Source organism: Apteryx mantelli, chromosome 3 (assembly GCF_036417845.1).
Source record: "Apteryx mantelli isolate bAptMan1 chromosome 3, bAptMan1.hap1, whole genome shotgun sequence".
Taxonomy (NCBI): Eukaryota; Metazoa; Chordata; class Aves; order Apterygiformes; family Apterygidae; genus Apteryx; species Apteryx mantelli.
The window spans coordinates 136,264,951-136,290,805 of NC_089980.1; the positions used below are offsets into that span (position 1 = coordinate 136,264,951).

Sequence of the window (25,855 nt, forward strand, 5' to 3'; positions counted from 1 at the left end):
CTTTGGGTGGATGCCAGCTCAGGGTTAGGACCTCACTGTGCCTGGAGCTGGAAAGCCACAAGCCTAAGAGATGGGGCGACTCCTTGCCTCTCAGGTGAGACCTCCAAGCACTTGGTGCACACATGGGGCCAAGGTCACCCAGCCCTCTCCCATGGGACACCTGCTTGCCTCATGAGGACTACCATAAATGATGCCCACCTCATACCTCAGCGGGCCAGCCCCAGGAGCGGACTGGAGCCCATGGCTCCCCCAAACAGCAGCATGCAGTATTTGTTGGCCACAAGTCCTCAGAGAAGCTGTGGATCCTCTCTGCAGCTGGAGCGCGGCAGCGATACCCCTCTGGGGAAGACCACAGGGTGCTTTGCAGTCCATTCAGGCTGGGGTCCATTCCCTGGGGGTCATCGGGTCCCTCAGCATGGTCAAAGATGCAGTCGGAAGTTACCATCCCTTCTTTCCCCATCCCAACAGTGCCAATGGCCCTGCAGGAGCCTCCTGCACCCAAGTGATATCCCTAGAGGGACACGGCCTGAAGGCCAGCCCCGAGCCACTGCTGCATGGGCACAGCTGGAGACACCGACTGGACTGCCCATGAGGACTGCCCGGGCTCTGCACTGGGGAATCTGTTTCACTTTCCCCCCAAAGAAAAATGCTTTCTCATGTCTAAAGAAGGCTTATTTAAATCTAGTTAACTTCCTATCTAATCAATTAGGAAGCAACTCAGCTCCAGACAGACTTCCCCCCCCACATCTCAAGACTTCTCTAAAGTCCCAGGACAGCATAAGTTTACACCCAGGCCTCAGCTAAATATATGCATGTGGCTCCATTGCAATTAGTACTAATCATCTGCCTAAAGCAAAACATATTTGCTGTCTCAGAACCAGCTCTCCTCCCAAGCTGAACCAACCACCTTTCTCCTGCTATATTTAACAGAATGATTTAGCTGGAAGGAAAGTGCTTAGGGAGGCAGTGGGGGTGGAGTGAGCTTGGAAATCAACCGTGGGAGAAAACCTGCAGCTCCTTTCTTCCCTCCTCTGTCCTGATGTGGCTGCTGCAAGATGCTCTCATTTCTTCCCCCGCCCCAGGCAATTCCAGTTCATAGCAGGGAGGTTGTTAGTCATTAGCTGTATTGCTCATGCTCTGCCGGTCACTTTTAAGTCTTTAGCACCCTTGATTATGACCAACTGTGCTCATTGTCTTTGTGCAAGAGGCCTGCTTGCCTCCCAAACCTTCAGATCTTCATGACCAACCAGAGATTTCCAAGATGAGCTGGTGCCACTTTTCCTCCGCCCAGGAGATGATCCAGAGAGTCATTCCAGCTACCCGCTCTCCCCTGTCCCATGTTGCTGTCCTTCTGATCCCACAAGGATAGTTTGCCTGAAGTGTTTAATCAGTTGCCTCTGTGAATGGGAATTCTTGCTAAAGAAAGTGAGATTGGTACCTTTAAATGTCAAAAAAAGTTTTGATTCCTCTATGGTATTCTGTGGCAGTGAGACCACAGGGGAATAACACACGAAACCTCTCCAAAACCCCCACGCAGAGGAAGGACAACATGCAGCCACCTATTACTCTTCACCTCTTTGCATCTTCTGGCAAGTCCTGTTTCCATCTGCAAGCCTTGACTTCCCCAGCCAGGAGATTCTTGCCCAAATCTTTGTTTGCAGCTGCAGACGTTGAGTAAGACTTGCAAGCAATTTCTGCTGTTCACCCCAGCACAGGGACTTCTGTTAGGCAGCTGTCCTAGGGCTTGCAGGAACAGAGGTTCAATCCCCTTTGCCTTGGATATCTTATGGTGCTCAGCTTCCTATTTACTTCCAATACACTCCCCTTGCATTTTGGTCTCTTTTATATATATATATATATATATATATATATTTAATGCTGTGGTGAAGCAGGGCTCTCCAGTTACCTCATTTAGCTGCTGGCAGGCACTTTAAATGGTCCCACCAATTTCTGTGAGGGTCAATATTTGCTAGAAGCTGCCAAGAAGTCTGTTCCAGCCTGAGCGACAGACAAGGGTGTCTCAGGGCTGGGATTTGATTCGATCTCCCCTGCAGGCACAGATAAGGCTCCTGCATCTCCAGCATCTCATCACCTCCTGATTTTCCTCACCTCTGAAGGAAAACTGCCTTTGTCTCATTTTAGGGAGGGTTAGGAAGAGGAGTTCATCACCTGAGCCTGCTCTGTGGGGGACAGAGGACCATGATCACATCTGGAGGGGGGCTGGGGCTTAAGGCAAGGTAGACCCTCCCTGCCCATCTCTCTCCACTCACTTGCAGGGATGCTGGGGTGCTGAACCCCCCTCCATAGGACTTAAAAATGAGATGGGATGAAAAACATCAAAATGTCCCAGCTACCTCGGGGTGCTTAGAGGGCTAATTCCCATGCCACCGTGGGACGAGGTGATGGGAATCATCCGCCAGGAGGAGAGAGCTGGATGTGCTCCTAGCTGTTTTCTGCCTCCGCCAAGGAAATCTCTGCTGCTCTCACATCCCTCCAGCGCTTTGCAAAGCCATCCAGGACCACGAGGTGGCATCAAAAACTAGTGCAGCCTGACCCAGGCTGGTTTCCCCTCCTTCCTGGCTGTGTCCAGCAAACCCATCCCGCTCCTCGCACCCGGGACAGACGGCACAGCGGGCTCCGTTCCTTCATGGGCATCCTTTCTACCGTGGGAAACTCCCCATCGGCTTCCCTCTTGGGCAGAAGAACTTTTCTAAATAAATTAAAACGAAAGAAAGCATGCCTCCGGTTTGGGCCATATCCGAAACAGGCCCATGTTGGCTCTTAGGCACCCCGTCTCTCCCCCCAAGTCCTGCCCAGCCCATGGTCCCTCTCCTCTGACCCTCAGAAAACCCTCCCAGCACTTTGCCCTTCCTGCCCCAGCTCCTTATGAATGACCCTGATTTTCAGTCCCGTCATGTCTTCTCTGATTTCCATTGCCCCCCAGAGGCAAAAAGAAAGCAAAGAACAGGGAAAGGGATTGCCAAGAGAGAAAGGGTCCTGGGCTGCCGGAGGGGTGCAAAGGACCCCACACGTCACTGAGTGGCTGGCACGGTGCCTCGCAAGATAACCTTCCCCCGGAGCACCAAAAAACACCCGGCTGCGAGGAATCCTGGGAGTTTTCCATTCCTGCCAGGAGCCAGCAACCCTTCTCGCTTTTCAGGCATGAAGCAGGAGGCAGCGGTGCTGAGTGGTTGTAGCAGGGCTCTTCGCAGGCCAGGACTACTGCTTTCTCCGTCCCAGCTCACCATGGGACTGACCCTTTATGCCTCAGTTTCCCTTTTGCCAAGGAGAAGTTGATAACAGCTCCACAAAGGGACCAGTAGCTCCCTGGGTCTGAATTCGGTATATACAAGCCATCCATCTTCAAATCTATGTCATCTACCAAACACAAAGACAATATAAGCCAAGTATTTTGGCCTAAGGAACCGCACAGAGAGTGGGAGGGACCGAGAGACTGAGGCAACTTCAGTGATACAGGGAAGAGTCCAGGGGTCTCTTTGAATAGAGCCAACAGTCCATCTGGGAAAGCATCCTCCCAGTCCCATATGGGGAGGGAAGAGTCACCTAAAGGTAGGAGCAAGCCCCATCAGCCGAGAGCCCCAGGTCCACCTTGCTCAGGGTCTTGTCCTCAGCCACGGCCAGCCTCTGATCCTGTAGAGGAAGGCAAAATAATTAAACACCTCCCCAAAAAGCTATGATTATAAGCCTTCCCGTAAAGGCAGGGTGTGAAAGCTGCCCTTGTAGTGGAAGGCACTGACAAGCAGGTCCTGCAGGAGAGCCAAGGACACAAAAACGGGTTGGTTTATCCGTTCCCCTGTCCGGTTCAGTGCAGAAGCAGAAGAATACTGCGATTGCAAATTTTTGCGGTGTGTGCCCATGTCCCGGCTTCTCTCTCACTTCCTCTTTCCAGTGGATTTCCTCCTCCAGGGCTGGCTGGAGGTTTCTTTTTGAAACACAAGAGCTGTCCCCATCCCAGCTTTTGGTGCCTGGTTTTTCTTACGCAAACCTGTCATCTGAGTGCAGGGAGGCCGAGGGAGCACCGGGAGGGGAAGTCAGCTCTGAGCTTTCGGTCACAAGCCAGGAGAGAAGCACTGAGATTACAGCCGGAGTAGGGTTGAAAGCCCAACCTCAGCAAATGCTGGAGGAAGGAGGTCAAGACTGAACTGGGGAGAAGAGCTGAGCATCCGAGCTCAGCCCTCACTTATTACCTCTCCTAAGTCACTGCAAGACCTGCATTTCCACGGTGTACAGCGGGAGCAACCCCAAAGTCAGGCGGGTACCACGATGAGGCCACAGCACCTGCCCCAAGGGGTCTGCACAACACTGACTTGGGGCATGCGGAGGGTGGAAAGATACTCTAGGAGCAATGTGTTTCCCGCATGCTCCCAGGCATCTCGGTCTGTTTGGGACCGGTCGGCATCGGCTCCCAAAGCCATGCAGGCTCCACGTCCGGAGGGAGGCAGCACTGAGGACCCAGCTCAAAGAGCCAGCGTGGAAGCCCCCTCAGCGTGGGACAGAACGGATGGCAAAACTTCCCATGGATTCAAATATCAGCCAGAGTCATGGAAGAAAAGTCAACCACGGTCTGCTAAACACACAGGCCCTCCTCTGGCTCAAAGAGTCCCTGAGCCAAAAACTGCTGGGAGAGGTGGCAAGGGAGTTTGGGCAAAATTTAATAATTGAGCAGTAACTTTCACACATGGATGCTGCAAAGGTCTGTCTCAAATCAGATGCAGGACAAATTTTGCCCTCAGCCTCTCTGATGTGCCAATATGAAGAAAAGACATTTCCACCTTCAGATGAAAGTTGGGCATTTGCTTGGGCGCAGCATAGAGCTAGAGCAGTTGATCGTATTTGCTTCAAGTCAGAGAGGAGACACCCCAGGAAGAGACTCAGCTACCCCAAAATGAAGGCATGAGGCCATGGATGAAGCAAGGGAACCAAGAATAGTTTTTTGGCAGAAATATGGCCACGCTATCGCATGCTGAATACAGCTAACAGTGGTCCTGGGGGCAGGGAGGTGGGAGTGGGGAACCTGCAGGAAACCCCTGCATTTTAGGATTGCTCTGGCCAGCTGTGAAATACAGCTGAGCACAGGACCTAACCATGGGTTTCATTAAACGTGGGTTTAATTTAGGCAAAGATTTTGCCCTGCCAGCTCTGTTTTTCCACCCGTAAGGAGCAAATCTCCACAAGCCATTTGAGTGGCTTTTAATTTAAGATGAGGAACTAAGTCAAGCCTCCTGAGGGGGACGTATGGGATCTGTGTGTATATGTGTCTTCCCTGCAACAGGAGGAAGAAACTGGGAGCTGCCAGTGAGGCCAGGGTGAATTTCCAGGGGTGCAGAGATGCAGAAGAAAGCCAGGGCGGTCTCACAGCAGCCCAAACTGTGTGAGGCATCCAAGGATAATTATAACAGTGCGGGAAATGGGTCTGTGTCACAAAAAAAACCCTCTCTAACACCCATGCAAAAGCAGTGTTGGCATGAGAACCAAGGACCTGGACTGAGCTTGATTTCTAGGGTCTGGACTTAGCCCTGTCCCTGACGTGGTGAAAGGGGGAGTTTGAGCAAAGGGGGCTGCAGGGCACAATTAATCCTCAGCCCTAAGAGAACTGCAGTCCCTCCGGCACAGCGGCAGCTGGAATAAACTGGGAAGGGATTTCCCAAAGGGTTTCTCCCTTCATCCTGCCCCCCCCTCGCCCCACATAAACTTTGCAGGAGCAAATGATGGTCTTCGCTTTGCCTCCCCCCATGCAGCTGGAGCCAGCGGGCTCTGCCCTCGCTGTCCCGCTGCTCACCCAGATCTGGAGTCAGTCTGTGCCAGCAGTGGTGGGAAGGAGCTTTTTGCTTATGTCACTGTTTCCTGAGTCATCTCCCAGCAAAGTCACCTGCTCCCTCGTGAGCTCGGCTGAGTCGACGGGAAGCCACGGAGTTGCATAACCGGAGCTCCCTGTTTGGAAGGGTTTGCTGGGGGCAAGGGGAACGATGCTGCAAGATGGGTCCAGGAGGAAACCCTGAGCCAAAAAAAAAAATGACCAGAGGGCACCTTTAGCCTTATCGGCAGCACTGGCAATGCAAGGCAAAAGCAGGGGGGTCACAGGCAGGTTTAAGGACACCAAGACCTTTCCACCCACGTTGCTGGGTTTGCCGTGCTGCTCATGCTGTGCTGGTGGAAATCCAGGCGGGAGGCTGGATTTAGCTCTGCTCATGCCTGCACTGCGCGGCCGAGCGCTGGTCCTTCCCGCTTTGCCTTTTCTTTTGGTGAGATGCTGCCATGCAAGAGGGAGCAGAGATGCAAAACCAAGCTCTGCCCTTCATTTCACCGGCTGAGGGACCATCCCCTGTCTTATCTCCTGTCTGCGACCCAGAGGGACCACGCAGCCCCCTCGCCCCGACAGCTGCCTGGCCTCTTGCTCAATAGGGACAGCAAAGTGAATTTTCTGTCTGAGCAGCAAAGCCTAGTCAACAAACCATCAGCTGCTGCTGCACAAGGCTAAATCCAGCAGAATTAGCCAATACCCAATACAACGTCACATTTTGGTGAGTTTTTTAAAGGCTCAGAAGCCACCAATAGCCTGGGCAGCTCTTGAAAGCTTCCCGACCCAGAGCGAGGGTTTGAACTCAGGGTGTCCCGGTTCCCATTGCGGAGCTGAGAGTTACGCCAGTGTCCAGCTCTCACGGCAAGGATTTATCGGGCAAGGCCGTGGCTGTATAAAACCCTGCTTCCCGGCTGCCTTGGGCAAGTCGTTCATTTTGGCAGGTGATCCAACCATAATAACTTTTATTATCCTCATCAAAACCCAAGCGGTTAGTCAGCTGAGACGAACCCGCCGTTGGGAGGAAGTGCAAGTCAGCTACAAAATCTGCATACGTTATAGATCACTGTTAGAGACGTATATATAACTCACACTGAAATCAGTTCGGTTGCTGCATGTCTGGGTACAAGATATACTTTTGGGGCACCGTCTCAAAGCGCTGAAACACTGTTTTTCCATTTTACAGATGAAGAACCCAGACAACTTGTCCAAAATGACCCAGGAGGCCAATCTAGGCTGGCTAATTCCCAATTTAAAGCAATAAATGCTGATATGCACCATTAAAATAATTTTCCTTGGGCCAAAAATGTGTTTTTATCTCGTTGAATCAATATTCAGTGTCCCTGAACTTCCCGTGTTGAGTAACCTGCAACATCTTGTAGATTAAGTGGTTCGATATAGCACAATATAACAGCCAGGGAGAGGAAAACTGGTCCTGAGAAAGGCAGTGCTAGCTTTCAGGGATGTATCACGAAAAGAAGATGCTAGAAGAGGGCTGCACGAATGTAAAGTCAAGGTTAAAAATGCAAAGAAAAGAAGTGCAGGCAAAATCGTTAAGATCTTCTAGAGGAAATAGTGCAGTGCTATTTGAGTAGTAAAACTTCAGTGTTTAAAAGTGGCTAGTTAGGGTGAAGAAGGGAAAATCTACACTAACCAGGGTGGAGATGTGTTTAGGCTGCCATGCAGCTAGGGGGAAATCTTGCAGCCCAGCTGCACAGCGCAAGCTTTGGGGACGAGCCCGTTTCATTCCTATTTGCTTTCTTAAATAAATGTGCACCCATCTCCTACTCTTGTCCTGAGCAATAACGACCGACGAAAAAAAAAAGTATCTAAATGAGATATTTTACTGGTCACCAGAAAGAGAGAGCAGACCCTTTTGAGAGTCATCAGATTTTGAAATCCTGGAGACGCAAAGACATCCAGCTCTTAATATCTGTATTATCTTTTCTGTGCGAAATTAATGTGTATAGAAACTGCTTTTCTAAACTTAAGGAAGTTAATTTTGCAGTGGCTTGGTTAGGGGTTATTTGCTGAGTAATGCTGAACCAGGGAATCTGTGATTCAATCATCAGGGATTCAACAAGAGATAAGAGAGGGTTGCCCAAGGTCGCGTGGCTTTTTCCCTTATCTTGCTCATGTACCTGAGGATTTTGCTCTAAAGGCTGAAGCTTGGTCTGAATAAACTTTTTTTTTTCCTCTGATATATTAAAATCTCATGCAAAACCAATAAAAACTTTTGTCTCATGCTTGGGTTGGGCACACAAGGGATTTACAGGTTCCCTCAAGCGTTTCTAGTGGGGGAACATTGCTGGCTGGATTCAGCTTCTTATAAACACAACCCTCCTCAAAAACTCACTTCATTTGCTCAAAATGAACAAAAAAGCCATGGCAACTTTGACACTTCCCCAGAGAGGACAAGAAGACCGGGAGAAGTCTACACAAATTTTTAGTTTATACTTTTGGTTCTTGAAAAATACGTGGAGCATTCACAGAAAAAAGGGCAGCTGCTCCCCACCGACAAAAAGTGGAAAGTATTGTACAACCAAAAGGAATACCTCTGCAGCGCACAGTATTACCCAGTGCTGAGGCAAACGAACAGGTGCCTTATAGGAAGTGCATGAGTTTAAGAATGCACTTTTTTTTAAATGTACTTAAAAAAAAAGTGCTTTTTTCAGGATGAAATTCTATAAAAACAGAAATAAAACTATCCTGAGGAATTTATTTGGAAATGGGTCTCCACTTGACCAGAGCAAAGTGCTAAATGTGCTTTTGAACTTCGCCCAAATGTCCAAAGATGGTATTTTGGTATTATCAGCAGAAAACTGGGAGTGAGCTTAAAGAAGGCAAAAAAAACCTGTGTTGGAAAACAAAGAGTCACCTGCAGCAAGTTACAGGAAAACTGAACATTAATAATTTCCTGACTTCCATTCCCTGGCATTGCATGCCATGTCCACGCAGCCGTGAACGTCGAGTATTTCTGAACTAGACGGTACAAAGTTCAGGACAAAAATCAGGTTCCTTTGCCTGTTTTGAAGTCAACAAAGACTTCTCAGGCAACATGGAAAATTGCAAAACCAGGAGCCGGTAATGAGCACAGAGAGGGAATCCTGTGGGAGTTGGAGGCAGGGAGAGGTTACGCAGGCTACGAGAGATTTATTTACTTGTGTATTATTTTTTTACTCACCAAAGCATAAATAAAAATGCAGTAAAGGGCTTTATTGTTTACAGGTTAAAAATTATATATAAAAATATGTAACAATCTATGTGCCTCTGCACATACTGTGTCAAAGCGTACTGTTAAATACCAACAAAAAAAAAAAAGCCTCACTTTTGCTGCATAAATACTGGGGTACATAGTTAAGCATATTAAATACGATTTCTCTGATTATTTTGAACACCTCACTTGGAAGTCTTCTGAAATGAAATCAGTTGTTAAAATATGAATATGACCAAAATCTGCAATTGGTTATAAGTGGCAGCAGGAAAAAAAGATATATATATATCTGTAGATTTCTACGGGAAATAAATACCAAATCCTCCCAAATATGCAAATGCTACTTGTAAAAATACATACACGTGGTGCGATACTTTTAAAAACTGTATGGAGAGAAAGGGATCTCACTACCTGCAAGCGGAGGTATTTGATAGGGTGCAGGAATGCTCTTAGGTGGCAAGTGAGTCTGGAATAGCCTTGCCCAGCGCCCACAGACTAAGGTGGGAAGAAGGGAGGAAAATCTTTTCCTTCTTTTCCTGTCCTGTTTGGTGTCTCCTTCTGGCCTAACATAAAGCATGCGCTCTTGTAAAGCATCCTAAAACCTCCTGAAGATGTAGAGACACCTGCCAGCACCGTTGCATCCCTCTGGCTTGGCAGGAAGGACACGGCCGTTCTGTTCTGTTCGTGCAGACCCTAATGTCGCAAGGCCATGGCCGTTCCTGCAGCTCTTTTTTCGTGCTGGTGAACCCTCAGGGTTCCCCTTTTCACTGCCTGAAATAAGACCCAGGTGCTTCCCTTTCCAGCCTTTGCCGAGCATTTTCCGTGTTGGCTGCTGGATTTCAGCTGATTAGGGTTATTATTTTCTATTATTTCTATTCTATATTTCTATCCTATTTCTATTATTTTCTGCCAAAACGGTGCATCTATTTCTGAAACTGGTGGAAAATGTGGATCTCCATCCCCTCTTGGAGTGGGGGGGAGAAAAGAAAAAAAATACATGATCTTTCTTGTTAAGAGGAGTTTTCTCATCCCTGTAGTTTAGAATAGGACATGAAACTTGCTCTTTGGATGACCCCTCTGAGCAGTTTACCCTTCCTGTAAAAATCAGCCAAAATGGAGGAAAAAAAGTCAGTTAACAAATGCATGGTAAAAATTTGCTGGATCTTCCAGCCTAAAAGCTCAGAGGATGCTAGCAGGATGGAGGAGGGATGGAGGCAGATGCTGGTGGGATGCTAGTAAGGTGAAGGTGGGATGGAGAAAGGACATAGACAGGATGGAGGAGGGATAGAGACAGGTTGTTGGTGGGATGGAGGTGGGATGCAAGCAGGATGAAGGTGGGATGGGGGAAGGATGCAGTTAGGGTGAAGGTGGGATGGGAGGGGATGGAGGTGGGATGCAGAAGGGAAGCAGGCAGGATGCAGTCAGGATGGAGGCAGGGTGGACATGTGATGCAGTCAGGATGGAGGCAGGATGGCAGTGGGATGCGAGTAAAATGGAGGTGGGATGGAAGAGGAATGCAGTTAGGATGCAGGTGGGATGGAGGTGGGGATGGAAGCAGGATGAAGGTGGGATGGAGGTGGGATGCAGATGGGAAGCGAGCAGGATGGAGGCAGGGTGGACATGTGATGCAGTCAGGATGGAGGCGGGATGACGGTGGGATGCAAGCAAAATGGAGGTGGGGTGGAAGAGAGATGCAGTTAGGATGTAGGTGAGATGGAGGTGGGATGGAAGTGGGGTGCAGACGGGAAGCAGGCAGGATGCAAGCAGGATGAAGGTGGGATGGGGGAAGGATGCAGTTAGGGTGGAGGTGGGATGGGAGGGGATGGAGGTGGGATGCAGAAGGGAAACAGGCAGGATGCAGTCAGGATGGAGGCAGGGTGGACATGTGATGCAGTCAGGATGGAGGCAGGATGGCAGTGGGATGCAAGCGAAATGGAGGTGGGGTGGAAGAGGGATGCAGTTAGGATGCAGGTGGGATGGAGGTGGGATGGAAGCAGGATGAAGGTGGGATGGAAGTGGGATGCAGATGGGAAGCAAGCAGGATGGAGGCAGGGTGGACATGTGATGCAATCAGGATGGAGGCGGGATGGCAGTGGGATGCAAGCAAAATGGAGGTGGGGTGGAAGAGAGATGCAGTTAGGATGCAGGTGAGATGGAGGTGGGATGAAAGTGGGGTGCAGACGGGAAGCAGGCAGGATGCAAGCAGGATGCAAGCAGGACGGAGGCGAGACGCTGGTGGCATGGAGGTGGGACGGAGATGGGATGCAGTTAGGATGGAGATGGACGGCGGCGGGACGGAGGCGGGATGGAGGCGGGACGCAGCGGGGACGGAGGCGGGACGCAGCCGGGATGACTCAGCCGCTGGGAGCTGCCCCCGTCGGCGGCCGCGGAGGCGGCTCGGGGCGGTGAGTCACCGCGGGGCGGGCCCGCAGCGCCGGGGGGGCCGGAGCGGATCCGCGGCGGCGCATAAGGAGCGCGGCGGGGCGCGGGCGCGGCGCAGCGCGGCGGGGGCAGGTAAGGGCGGTCCGCGGGTGCGTGCCGGGTTTCTGCGCTGCAGAGCCCGGTGTGTTCGCGCATTTGTGTTTGTGTGTGCGGGGACACACGTCGGGGCCTTCCCCGCTTTGCTTCGCCGGAGCCGGGCGCGGAGCGTTGCGCCTCCCGGGCCCCGAGGGCTGCGGAGCGGTCGGAGCAAACCCGCCGCGGTCACAGGGCTCCGCCGCCCGCCCGGCTGCTGCAAGGGGTCTTTTCTGCTCCCGTCCTCCGCGAGGGGCAGCGCAAGCTGCCGGGGGGCCGGTGCCGCGTTGTCCCCCCCCCCCCCCAGGAGGGGATCCTGGGGTGTCCGCTGGGGCGATGCTCCCCGGCTGGCCCCAGCCCTGCACCGGCCTCTGCCGCCCTCCCCGCAGCGAGGGTGCGAGCGGAGGAGCCGTCGGGGCAGGCTCTGTTTTGGCTATCGGGTGCACCTCGTTTTTTAGCCGTCGCAGGCCCCGGAGGGATGCTGCGGTGTGCGTTGGGCTCCGCATGACGTTTTGTTGCAGGGGAGACTCCCTTAACCCGCTGCGCGTCTTTGAGAAGCAGCTAGTCTTCCTGGAAGCGGAGGGGGAGGAGAGAGGAAATCTTGTTTTCATAATGAAGACTGAAACAAAACAGGCCTGCTCGTCAGCTGACGCTGGGGAGGTCGGGCTGGCACCCGCTGAAGTGCTTCTGGGAACATCCCGTGATGCACACGGCTCCTGGCACCGCGACTCCGGCTTGGAGATGGCGCTGGAGAAAAGCTGCATCACTCCTGTCTGCTGTGCAATGGTCCATCTGTTGCACTCTAAGGATTGCCCTGATACAGCAAAAAGCACTTCCTCACTGTGTTTCCCTCCAGGTCACAAAGTTGGGAGTGTTGATGAGGGCAGTGAATTAGATTATTGCTATTATGGTGTCTGCTGCAGCAGCTGAGGTCTTGTGCAAGACTCTGGTTTATGGATTGGTCTCTAAGAAGTTCTTCTGTGAAGAAGAAAAATCAGTGCAGTTCCATTAGGGAGGAATTTGGAAATTTCATTTTCTGTTAAGGCAAGTGGTATAGATGACCATGGCAACTTGTCTCAAGTGGGGTTTTTTGTTTTGTTCTTTTTTTGTTTGTTTTTGTTGTTAGCTATCCAGCCTGTGCTAATGGTCTGGCTTTCCTTGAAAAGGAATGCGGGGTGGGAAAGAGTGGGTCTTGCATATTAAAAGAAAAAAGGGGGGGGAGGAAAGAGGACAATGCTTTGAGCTTTAATAATAGTCATGACTGTAATGAAGTCACCTGGCCTTAGGTTCATTGCATACATGTGGGCCACCAAGCTAAACTGGCAGTGCATCAAGCTAAGCAGGATTGCTTCGTTTACACACTTGCTTTATTGTGGCTTCGAGTCACGCACAAATACTGGCAGCCAGCGCAGCGCTGGCCTGAACGAAGGACAAAGCTCATCTTGGGAGGAGGGCTGCTGCTGGAGGAGGCCCCATGACTTGAGTTTTGCTGAGCACCTCTAACCCTGGAGGGATGGTGAGCTACAGCTGTGACAGTGAGACAGCTTTTATCTTCCTCGGATGTGTGAAGAATGGGTGGGTGCCTCTGTCTGTGCCTGGAGGGGTTTGGCCCAGGCACTGTGAACCAGCTGAGAAGTGCTTCTGGGTGGGACTTATCTTGTGGCCTAGTCTGCCTAAACCTAAAAGCTGTGCTTTGAATAGCCTGTCTCCTACCCATTTGACTGCAAAAGGAGCATGGGGAAAGGAGTGGAGAAAAATCCCTAGTTAAATGGGGCCTGTGCTCTTAGATCTCTGGGCAATGTGCAGAAGAGCCTTCTGGTGGGTCTCTGCAGCTAGGGCTGCTGTGAACTGCAAAGGGGTTTGCTCAGGGTCCTCTGTCGCGATTTGGAGATAAAGGTGTGTCTCCCTTGGTTGCTTCAGCAATATGGGAGAAGGTTATGTGACCCTCAGACCTGCTCTTCTCTCTGGTTTAATGTGATCTGAGTGTTTGTGGGTCTGTTTCTGGGAAAGCAGGCAGGAAGCTGCATCTAGCTTCAAAATCTCCCAGGTGTGGTGGGGGATCTGGGTGATAAGTCGCTTCCTTACCTCCCTCCCTCTGCTTGTGTGATTGCAGGCAGCAGCAGGAGGTGCAGAGGGACTGCGCGTGGGTGGTGCAGCATGAGCTGCCACCATCTCGCTGCGGATACTCTCCTCCCTCGCATGCTGGAGCTGCTCTTGCAGCTCTTGCTTGCGTCTGAGCGCGTTCAGCCTCGGCGCTGCCTCTGAAGCACTTCTCCCTGGTTAGCAGCTTGAGGGCTGTGCTTGTATGGCCAAAGTTCCTCTTAGTGAGCATCCAGCTGCTAGAAGACTTGAGTTGTGTGGGTCCTGCCCTGGGTCAGGTGTGAGCTCGCTCATGGGTAGCTACTTTCTGGAGGTGATTTTGTTCTCCCTTTGAGAGACTGCACTGAGATGCTTTGGATCCCAAAGCCCTTGGCAGGGGACTTGCTCTCAGCTCCCAGGTCCACAGACCAAGGGGAGGTGGAACAGCTCTTGAGTGCTGGCTGCAAGCCCCAAACATCTCCCTGGGATCCGGAGGGGTTGCTGAGATGAAGTTGCTGTGTCTGAAGAAGTCAAACAGCCAAGTTTTTTTTGCCTGCTCAGCCACCTTCTTTTGCCAAGTTAAGAGGCTGTGGTGGGGTTTGGCCTGTGAAGACAACCTCTGCCAGAGTCATCCTCAAGCTGTGAGGCTGTGGGCCTTGTGTGTTCTGTGTGTGTGTGCAGCCAGGCTGGATCTGCTGCCTTTTGAGCTTTGGGGTCTTGTGTGCGTAGGTTGCCTGTCCTGGTGTTTGGGCAAATGTTGTGGCAGTTGGTTCCTGAATGCGCTTGGTTCCTTGGAGGGGAGCAGGGCTGGAGGGCTGAGCCTGTACCTGAAGAAGGCTCTGTGTCCTGTGCTTGGTAGGACATAGGATGGAGCCAGTGGGGCAGGGGACAAGGAGATTTAGCAATAGGGAGTCTCTCTGAAACCAGCCACTGCTTGGATCGAGAGCTTTAGCTACCCACATCGCATGTCTCTACCCAGGCTTGGTTTTGGTGCTGCTCTTTGGGTGATATTTGATATTTGAATTTGCAATGAAGCTGTAGGAAGGAAGGAGATGAGGTGCTAACCGCCTGCAGAGCAACAGTGTGTGTGGAAGAGATAGTGATGGTGGGGAAATACTTGCAAGATAAAGCTGCCGCGTGAAGTATCTTACTCAGCCTTATCTGTGGGGAAAGGGAATGGTCACAGAAGCCAGCAGCCTTGCTTTTACTTCTGCTTTGCCTCCCAAATGCCTTTAAGCTGCCTGGTGACCGGCCTGCCTCTGGTTAGCCAGGTGCATGTGACTCAACGTCTCGCAGTTGTCTGCGGAAATTCATCCCACAAGTCCTGTGCCTGCTCTTGCTCTATATATAGATCTGTTATGCACAGGGTACTTGCTTCAGCTGTGGCATGATAGGGAGGAACAAATCATGTGAGATCAAAGGGCTTCCCCTTCCTTCTCCACCCAAATCCCAGGATATTCCATGTCATCCAGCAGCAACCTGACAACTGATTCTAGCTTTGAGTCCCAGCCCCTCAAAAACTTCTGGCACAGAACCCGTAGGAGATTTGGCTGGAGACTTCTCTATAAAAATGACTGACTGGCTCCCAGCTGATGGGTTGCACTGGGAAACATAGCTGCTTTCTCCTGCCGGGTTTGCTGGCTCTGAGCCACTTTGTGGGGCAGATGCAATGCAGCAGGCAGCCTGCTTTAAAATGCCGGTGCCTGTCAGAGGGGAGACTGCATTGCAAAGAGGATATCTCTTTTCAGCTCGGTCTCAGGTTGACTGGAGCTCACAGCTGATAGCCGCTGTGATCCTGTAACCTGAGGATGAGAACCTTTCTGAGGCTGTCCGTCGGGAGCCCTGGGCAAGCAGCCTTAGTGACGCAGGAGGCTTTGCGGAGTAGGTTTCTGGAATGTCATCAAGTTCACAAGCGTCCGACTGAAAACAAACCTGTATCAAGTGGTTTTTGGCCTCAAAAGTGCCTCCCTTCTGTGCTGTGGAAAATAGAAACTTTACTGCTGGAAGGATGGAGGGTTTTTAAAGACCGTAGAGGAGGCTTTTAGCCTTAGAGCTGAGCTATGCTCCCTGTGTCAGTGGTAGTGGAGGCTTTGGCTCTGCCGATTGCTCACCAGGAGCCTTGCAGGGACACTTGGCCTGATGCCTTCCCCTGAACGTGGCCAGGCTGTTGCACCATCTGAGTGACCTTGCTGGGGGCCTGGATGCCCTGTGATGTTACAAAGGTGTGGTGGTGGGGGCACATCTTGTGGGTGCAGTGGGGTTTGACCAAACTCTGGTGTTATACCAGGCACTTGAAGCTGGGGGGAGACTAGGAAGGGGGGGGGGATTTAAATGCTCTGGACCCAGCTCAGCTGTAGCTAGTTCAGTTTGTTCCGGCTTTACAAGCTGTGTATGGGTATAGGAAGGTCAGCCTGTGGCTTTCCAGTGTGTGTTGTCTTCATTCTGGGTGTTGTGACTCTCCAACGGGGCAGGCAAGGCCTTTCTTTAGACCCACTTAACAGAAATGAGGTGCCCCCTCCCCAGTGGGGGCCAAATGGACTTATGGTAGGCCACCTCCCTTCGCTAACCAGCTGCTGGGGACTCCCATGGCACAGCGCGGACCCGTTCTCCATGCAGCAAAGCCTGTGCGTGGTGGCTCAGCCCAGGGAGGCGTCAGGGATCCCGAGGAAGGGGTAGAGAAGATGCTTTGCTCCACTTCTTGCACCTGACTTGGGCTGGTCACCTATAGGCTTCCTATAGCTGCGTTTAAGGTGCACTAGTCAAAACCAGCGCTAGCTTTGTAAATGTGCGTTTTGTTTCTCTGGGTGTAATGTCCTTTTTGCTGACTAAGCAGGAAAGTGGGGCAAGAAAAGAGGGTTTAGAGACCTGTCCTCTGGCAAATACCACCAAGTCCCTTGTCTGTGAAAAACCTCTAAGCAAGTAAATGTATGTAAAACCTCTACAAAGAAGTGAGATTTGGGGGTAGGAGGGACTGAGAGTTTCTGAAACTCAGCTGGGTTTCAAGCCAAGCGTCCTGTTGAAAACACAAAGAAGCCACATGAAAATAAATGATGGCGGGGGGGGGGGAAAAAAAAGCCCTTTTATACTGTTAGCTGCAACCTGCTGGACTTGTAGCTGGCAGAAAGTAGGACACTCCTGCTGGGCTTTCTTCTCTGGGAGAAGAGAGGCTAAACTTGGCTGTGAGTGGGTGGAGGCAGCCTGCATGGAAATGTGCATGCGTCTGTCCGTCCTCCGCTTGAACGTGGCTGTTCAGAAAGCTTTGCTGTCATGAGACTGCAGAGCTGCTGGCAGTAGCTATTTGTCCAGCTGCTTAGGCATATTTGCCCAGAAGGGCTTAAGCCTTGGAGGTGATTACGTGTTTAACTCGCTGAGATGAGTAGGAATTAAAGCCTGAGTGTCTCTGCTGTTTGGGGCTCTGCAGACTAGCTGAGGTCTTGGATTGCCAGCCAGGCTGGAAGCTTGTTTGGGGCTGACTGAGCTTTGTTAAAGTGAGTTGGGAGGCTGTGGTGGAGGAAGATACCCCAGTGGGTTTGCAAAGGCCGGTCGGCTCATAATCTGCCTGGATGTCTGATCCTGAGTTGGGTGCAGAGGTGCTGAGGAACATGAAGGGTTGCTGCTTGGGCTGTAGGTGTGTAAAGGGGTTAAAACAGAGTGGGGTGATTTAACTTAAATTAGGTAAAACCAGGCAGGAAGAAATGGAGTGGTGGTGTGGCTGCCTGTCCTCCAAGCCTCCATCTAGCAGACTAGTTTTCTGCTGCATGAATGAGCCGAATTGATGCCTGGGTGGCGCAAGGCAACGTGGCGGTGAGGCTGGAGTGTCTCCTCTCAACACCAGCAAACTTTAAACTGAGGGTCGAGTTACTTAAAGGGCTTGACTGAGCTGAGGATCACGCAGTTGGCAAAACTAAACTTGTACCTATGCTGTGGTGGTGCTTTGTGCTTCCATGCGGGAGGCAGGAGGCCTGTGGCTGACTCTTGCCTCGCTCCTGGATTTCTCCCCCTGTGTTTCTGTTCCCTGGCCTGGGACTTTCCTGGCACCCTGCACCGAGGGATGCAGCTTCAAACCTCCCTTGTGGAAAAGCCCTGCATGAGAGGGGAGCATGGGCTGTAGTGATGGGCTGCTCCTGTGGTGCTTGGACCCACTCTGTGTGGGCAGGAATCCCTTCCCTCAGGGGGTTGTGACCGTGATTAGGGTCCTGAGGGTGGTGGACTGGCCAAAATGAGGCTGTAAAGCCCAGGAATGTGATTTGGAGGGGAGCTGTGGGAGGGATGCCCTCAAAGCACTCCAAGTGAGTGCTGTGCAAGGATGGCAGGCTAGCAAGCATGTGGGGACTGCAGCTCTGCTGGGGTCTGATGTGGTGGGGGAGATCATTTATTCCTTCTCTTAGTCCTTAGCTCTTCTGTTTTGTGGAAGTAAACACAGCTTGTAAGGCCCTCCAAGCTGAAATCCTTGGATCTGCTTCAAAAGCAATTTTCCTGCTGCTACCGATCCGGCGGCAGTCAACCAAGCAGCCTTGCCCTGTCTGATTTCTTCTGAGCTGCAGGAAGGGAGTTATTAGCACACCCTTGCATTGCTCCTGATCTCCTGGATAAATTAGGATTGGGAGGAACTTTGTGCAGGCATGTGCTTTATCTTCCTGTGTGTTGCTGATAAACAGCTTCTGGCAGTCCTTCTGCCAAGCCCTGCCAGATCCTGCTTGCAGCAGAGTGGTCTGACCCTGGGTTGAGATGGTTTCCCTCTGGTGTTTGAGCAAATGATAACCAAATCATTTGGCAGGTTGAAGGGACCTGTTCTGAAGCCAAGATGTGGCAGTCCGTGTCTGTCCTGTGTGTCCTGGTGGCCTTTGCCAATGCCCGGAGTGTTCCTTACTACCCTCCCCTCTCCAGTGACTTGGTCAACCACATAAACAAGCTCAACACCACCTGGAAGGTGAGTACAGGGGGCTTTTTGGATGGATTGTGGGATGTTCTCACCATAGGACTTAACAGCTGTGATTTGAGAGTCTCATCACAGTGCTTGCATCCAACCAGCCTTGGGTCCCAGCAGGCCTCTCCAATGAGTTGATGCCATCAGGGATTCCTGCGGTGACAATAACTGTGTACCTCCTCCTTAGAACAGAGCACTGATGAATTTGTAGATGAGGAGCAATACTGAGAGGAGAGGAAACTCTGCAGGAGACTGGAAACGAGCAGCAAGTATAAAAGTGTATCGGTGACCTAGCCAAACCTGGCTTGGCCAGGCTGCTGTGGCCAGAGCCTAGAGTTGGACTTTGGCTTATTGGCCGCGGTGCCCCACTTCTGGAAGGGGCTGTGTTGTCCTGTCACCGTAGGCAGGTTGGCTCTTGACCCCTGGATTTTAAAAGCAAGTATCAGATACAGGCTGGGTTCGAGGGAGATCTGGAGCCCCAGGCTGGTCACTCTGTGGCTGTGGACTGCACTCAGTAGCTGTGGAGAGTAGTGTGCAGTCACTCTGTCTCTTCCCAGGCAGGACACAACTTCTACAACACTGACATGAGTTACGTGAAGAAGCTCTGTGGCACATTCCTGGGTGGGCCCAAGCTCCCAGTCAGGTGAGTAGTCAGAGAAGGGAAGGTGATGGCCCTGCAAAAGCTTGTGTGGATGCTCCTGTGCGAGTCTGGGGTGGCTGAAGGCCCTTCCCCAACAGGCTCTGAGCAGGGTTCCCCTGAGTGCTGCCACGTGGGGTGCTCTGGGACTGGATGCTCGATTTGCAAAAAGCCCTTTATGTGAAGGGGGTGCAACGTCCTTGTTCTTGCAAGCTGCCAGAGCTCCCCATGCATGCCTGTGCCAGAGCTGAGGCCTTGGGTGAGCCAGAGAGCAAGCAAGGTAAATCCCACCCCACAGAAGAGCTTGGGTCTTCAGAAAGCTGTCAGAGCTCAGTCTACCCAAAGGGTGACAATTTCTGAAAAGGCCCTCTTCCTCTGTTGTGATAACGAACAGCCTGGTGGCAGGAACAGAGGGGCCAGGGCTGAGCCAAATCCTGCAGAGGGGCTTGACCCAGTCTCCTGTGTCAGGAGAATGCCCTAACCCCCAGAGATCCAGCTGTTTGGGGGTGCAGTGTCCACAGCTTGCTCCTTGGTACCTGGTGTGCATCCTGTACAGAGTTGAGCACAGGAACATGTGTGGTAAACTTCCACCCTGTGTCCTGCAGGATGCTGGAGCAATCATCTAACTCATAGTCCTTGAACTGGAAAACACTGGGGAGTTGCTCACCTGGTCTGAGGACTTCAGAAGTATTTATTCTCCTTAATAAGCAAATAAGTGTTCTGGCTGCCCAGGAGCACTTGTTGTCTTGGTCACCTTCAGTGGAGCTTAGAGAGGCCTCTGCACCTAGACCTGTTACACTGGTATTCCTATAATAAGACTTACCTCTTTTCACTTACAGGGTAGATTTTGCTGCAGATATGGACTTGCCAGATAATTTTGACTCACGGAAGCAGTGGCCCAACTGCCCAACCATCAACGAGATAAGAGACCAGGGCTCCTGCGGCTCTTGCTGGGTAAGAGCGTTTTGGCTGCTGCTGCTGTGTGGTTATGGCTGTGTCTATACAGAGTATGCTGGCCAAAAAAAGTGTACTGCTGAGTTTGCTACTGAACTGTGTAGATTACTAGGTTGTATTTCTCCTCCTCCTGGAACCTCCCCAGAGTTTGTGGAGGAAGTGAGACTTCCTCCAGCACAGGGAGGTAGCAGCTATTGGCCCTGGTGCTGCTTTGCTGTCTGTATGAGTTTCCTTGCGGGTCAGTGAGTTCATATTCCTTCTGTCCACCATGGCTTGGATCTGACTGCTTCAATGTGACACACTTCTGTGCAGGAGAGTACCTGTTCTGCTCCAGCAATGACCTTCAAAGCCTTCAGGCATGAGTGATGGGGGTTGGATGCAGTGTTTGAGCTTTTCACATGTGGGTTTCTCCTGGCCAGACTCTGGTGCACACAACTCACTTCCCTTCCTGCCAGTGAGCCACTGTGGACCATGTGCCAGAAGTGTATTTTTGTCTTTCCCGTGACCAGCATGTGATGATCTTTGGTTTTTGGGACTGTCCACAGGCGTTTGGTGCTGTAGAAGCCATTTCAGACAGAATCTGTGTTCATACGAATGCCAAGGTGAACGTGGAGGTCTCGGCGGAGGACTTGTTGTCATGCTGTGGCTTTGAGTGTGGCATGGGGTGAGCTACTACTGATGCTTGTGCTCTTAAAGGGGTGTGGGAGGAGAGAGGACACAAACTGAAGATGCTGGTACTGTTTCAGCTCTGTCTTCCTTGTCCTGTGCCTCTTAACTCCCTAACTGGCAGGAAGCTCAACCAGTAGCTAATGCTATAGATGCTGGAATTAGATGGGAACATAAAGGTGACTGTACAGCCTAAAGGTTTGACTGGGCCATATCCTGCCTCCAGCAGCAGCTGGATGATGATGGCTGGTTTAGGGAGGGCAAGCACATAGAGATGCTTTCTCATGCTCCCAGGCTCACAATTGGTGGCTGCCTAAGCCAAAGGAGGGATCTTCTAGTAGCCCCAAAGTCTTGGTCTTCAGGTGCAAATGTTCTCCCATTGGAGAGCAGGGCTGGGAGTCGAGGCTCCAGGTTGTTGTTTGGTTTCTGCTGTTCCTGGGGACAAAGGCTGACCAAGGACCTGGTGAGGAGACTCCTGGAAAAGGAGGCACTACTGCTTTGGGATTTGGAGGCATGGATGCTCTTAGCTTGTTCCTGCCTGGATATCCAGGCCTTCCTGTGTCAAGGCCTAGAAATCCTGGGGAAGGGGGAGATGAACTTAAAAAGGACCTGCCTGGAGAAAGCTTTCCTTTAGCCATCTCAAGCTGCCTCCATTTCCTCATCCTTCCCCAAAAGGGGAAGGCTCTGAGCAGGCCTGAGCTGAGACAGCTGTCCCTTTTCTGCAGGTGCAATGGTGGTTATCCCACCAGTGCGTGGAGGTACTGGACAGAGAGGGGCCTTGTGTCTGGTGGTCTCTATGACTCCCATGTAGGTAAGTCCTGGCATGTACCCTTGTGAAAGGAAAGAGGGGCATCTCTGCATGGTTACAGGCTCAGCTGCACCCTTTGCCCTTCTTCTGGGTGCAGGTCTGCATCCTCATAGCTGCTCCTATCCCCACAGCGCCTCCTGATGACCCGTTTGGGACAGGGGGCCCCAAGCAGCACCTAATTGCAGTAGACCAATCCAGGAATGGAGCGCAGTAGTCACAGACCTACAAAACAGCACAAGGCTCCTGCTTCCTGTGAATTTTTTCTTCTGGCCCATTTAATGCACTGTGGATGAGGGAAGGAGCGCTCCTGATGTGCTTCTCTCTCAAAAAAGCAACCTCTGTCTCCTCGTGACATGGCCATAAGCTGTTTGTTTCCATCTCTTCCGTGGCATTGTCAAGACTGAGCTGGTGGAAAGCAGTCTGAAGAGAAACCCATTACCAGCACAATCTGGTCCCTGCTCTAGCATGGCTGTTGGGGGTGGTGTGTGGAAGGGTGGGCTTGGGGGCAGCCACTTCACACCCCTGCTCTCGACAGGCTGCCGTCCCTACTCCATCCCTCCTTGCGAGCACCATGTCAACGGCTCCCGGCCACCATGCACAGGTGAGGGTGGGGACACCCCCAGGTGTGAGCGACGCTGCGAACCTGGCTACTCACCTTCATACAAGGAGGACAAGCACTACGGTAAGGGAGGTGGCTTCTGCTTGAGCCTTGTTCCTGATGCATGGGAGCTCCAGAGCTGGTCCCAGCAGCTGTTCAGAATTGTCAGGGACAAACCTCTTCCCAAGCTGTTTTATGGTGGCTGTTTTCTGTGTCCAGCTCATGTCCTCAGGACCGGTGTTCCTGAAGCCAGCATGAGCTGAGCAGATGCATATTTTGTATTTGCTGACAAGGGAAACCCTTTTGGTGCTGCCAGTGCTTGCTTCAAGCTTTGGTGTTCTGCCTGAGCAGGCAGACTTGGGAGCTGAAGCGATCACCATCGCTCAGCTGAGGCTCCCAGACACTCAACTGGTGAGACCTCATAGCTATAGCATTGCAGCTGAGGAGAGGTAACTTGATCAGCTGCTCTGACAGTGTGCAAAGGAGCATAGTGCTGAGCCCTGTGGGAGTCTGACCTCAAAGCCTTTTCCCTCCTTTCCCCCTTGGGGGTTGCTGGGACTATAAATGTAGGGTAATCTGGCTGCTTGTTGGAGATGACTTGGTTTGTCTGAAGGCCTGGGTGTGTACTGTTTGCTCTGGCTTGGTCTAGTGTTGAAAGCAGAGTGGGAAGGGCAGAGGAAACCTCTGTATATGGAGAAGCTTTTTGAATTCATAGAGTGAAAGCTTGGGCCTTCACCTCCCATTCAAGCAACACAACCCAGGAGAAGACATCTTCTCTTCTGAGTGGTGCTGGTGAGTTTCCATTTTGGAGATAAGGCTGTACAAGGAGAATTTCCCCTCCTGCTGAAGGGGTCTGAAATAGATCTTTGGGTACAGAAAAGGACTCCTATGTTCAATCCTTCCTTCTGGAAAAGGGATGAGCAGACTTCCCTGCCTTGCATCTTAAGCAGTTGTTTCATCTGTAACTGGAGAAGCCTTCTTCCACAGTCACATTAAGCAGTCAGTGTAGCTGTCCCAAAATCTAGGTGGCCTGACAATGTCATGCTGACAGTAGGACTTCCCCTTCCTCCCTAGGCATCACATCCTACGGCGTCCCTCACAGCGAGAAGGAAATCATGGCTGAGATCTACAAGAACGGCCCAGTGGAAGGAGCCTTTATTGTCTACGAGGACTTCCTCATGTACAAGTCCGGTGAGTGATGTGTACTGATGCATCAGCACAAAGGGACTTGGAAGCCCTGTTCCCTGCTGCATTTTTTCTGAGGAGGTTTGGTGTGGCCTGGTTTCCCAGAATATTCAGGTGTGAACCTAAGGTCTTTCTGTGGGCCTGGGGAAGTGTAGCCTTCATCCGTTGGGCCTATCTTGTGTAGCCTTGTCCCTCCCCTCTACCTCAGTCCAGAAGAAGACCTCATGCCCAGACTGCAGTACTGGGCTTTTACCTGCACAGTGCAAGAACATGGGCAGATAACCTCTTGTGTTCATTGGTTTATAGCAAGGGGAGTAGATGCTTGGGGCAAGCCCCAACAGGGACCCCCTAAAATTGCAGCTGAGAACAACTGCTGGGATTTTTGGTAAAATCCTGGAAGATGGTTTTCCTGGCTTGGACCCCGGTTATGAACTGCTTGGGATGTGCTGCCTTTGGAGCTCTTACCTGAGTGTCTCTGGGTGTGTGGTATGATGAGCTGACAGGCATTAGTCCTTCCCTCGCTGCTTTTGCCCTCAGGGCATGTCTGCATTGGGTAAGGGAGGTGCAAGAAGGCTCTTGCAGTTGTCCTTCCTCCAAAAGCTTCATTGCTCAATTTAAATGCACTCAAATCGGGAGCTTAACCAGAAAACAGCTCTTCTCAGCTGGTCTCTTTGGGTTTTGATATCAAGTGTCTTAAAGCTGGTAGTGTACGTGGAAGGACAGGGGACTGTTGGTGAGCTGGTGTGTTGTCTTGCAGGGGTATACCAGCACGTGTCTGGGGAGCAGGTTGGAGGCCACGCAATCCGGATCCTCGGCTGGGGAGTTGAAAACGGCACTCCTTACTGGCTGGCTGCAAACTCCTGGAATACCGACTGGGGTGATAATGGTGAGGCACTGGAGGTTACCACCTTCAGGAGGCTTGTCTGAGGGGGCCCTGGTTCTTTGAGCCTTAGTGTGGCCCTAGCTGCAATGAGGAGACTAACTTGGCCTTCATGTGCTTCCAGGCTTCTTCAAAATCCTCCGAGGACAGGACCACTGCGGCATTGAGTCGGAGATTGTGGCTGGCATCCCCAGTACGATGCAGTACTGGAAGAGGATGTAAGGTTCCTCTTGCACTGCTGCTGAATTGATCAAATCACAAATAATCCTGAGTCCCTGATGCTTTTAACTGATAGATTGGGTGCAGAGCCCCCACTCTAAGAGACTATAGTTGAGGTTACTTTATTAAAGCTTTTATCTTTTTTTTTGGTTTTGTTTTTTTAATTGTGTGGTGGAGCTGGAGGCAGCAGGTCCTCTACTGATATGTGAGCTGCTCTCTGCAAGCCCCCCGCTCCTGGTGCGTGTGGGGCTGGTGGGGCATTCCCTGCTCAGAGGACTGCAGTGGGGGTTGCTGGCATCTTGTGCCAGTGTTTGGTTAGCTTGAATCTCTTGCAGCCATCCAGCCCAATATAGTGGATTTGGGGAGGACAGGGAGCAGCAGCTTTGTGCTGGGAGTAGGGACTTGGTAAGGCAGTGGAGACCAAACCTGCCAGGAAACCCAGGCCACTTTAAGGCATGATTTGTGCACCCCTGGCTGGAGTGGTCTGCCTCTTCAGTGCCCAAAGCAAGCAGGACATGTTATAGAGCTTGTGCCTTGTTGAATTGGCTAAACTTAGACCTGTTAATGACAAACACTGACTTTCTTGATGTGGGGCTGGAGCTGCATAAAGCCCCTCCTGCCTGTGACAAGTCCTTTGTGAATTGCTTGCTCTGCTCCATTCGGCTGCTTTTTAAACCACTTGTTTCTCAGCTGTTTGTTTTTACTGCTGTAGCCTGGGGTTATTGATCTTTAGGGAAGGGCCTAGCCAGAGCTCCCTGAGCACTTGGGTGCATGTTGGAAAGGGCAAACCATACCATGCTTGTCCAAGGTGGAGTTGCCTGTGCACCTTGGTGTGCTTTAGGTCATGCCTTTGGAAGGATGCTGCAGCTGAAGGGAGTGCGGTGGAGTGCTTTGGGGCTGCAGATGCTGAACTGAGCAGAGAAGAGGGATGCTCTGTAAATCTAGCTTACAGAAGCTTAGAGGCAACTTGCTGCTTTGCACACAACTAAAGATTTTTTTTTGAGCCACAACCATTAAGAAAGAAAAAACTTATTTTTGTTACTGGGGGGAGGTTTAGTAGCTGTGTAGGAGGAATCATGGGATTTGCCAACACTAATACAGCAAAATAGTTTTTATTTTCTTTTTAAGCACAAGGTACATGGCAACAAGCCTGAAATGAGTGAAGCAGGCCCTCCCCTTGTACTGTATAAATAGCCCCTTACCTCTGCTTACTCAGACAAGTGAGACAGAGCTTTGGTGTATATGAATGAAACAACTGTGCCAATAAAGGATTTCTCCAGTGTCTTGTGTCCTGGCCCTTGGAAATATGGGGAAAATGAAAATCAAGTGGCTGTTCAGGGTGCCTTGGGTTGCTTG

At 51.4% G+C, this 25,855-nt stretch overlaps 1 protein-coding gene across 1 annotated transcript; it reads left to right on the plus strand.

Annotated features, from left to right (window-relative positions):
* The first annotated feature begins 11,465 nt into the window (after positions 1-11,465).
* Positions 11,466-25,781, plus strand: CTSB (cathepsin B). The gene is made up of 10 exons (XM_067294419.1): positions 11,466-11,546; positions 18,403-18,555; positions 19,110-19,195; positions 20,029-20,143; positions 20,689-20,807; positions 21,535-21,620; positions 22,153-22,299; positions 23,290-23,406; positions 24,158-24,286; positions 24,405-25,781. Exons 2-10 carry the CDS (start codon positions 18,430-18,432, stop codon positions 24,500-24,502), a joined length of 1,023 nt encoding a protein of 340 aa, XP_067150520.1. The 5' UTR covers positions 11,466-11,546; positions 18,403-18,429; the 3' UTR covers positions 24,503-25,781.
* The last annotated feature ends 74 nt before the right edge of the window (positions 25,782-25,855 follow it).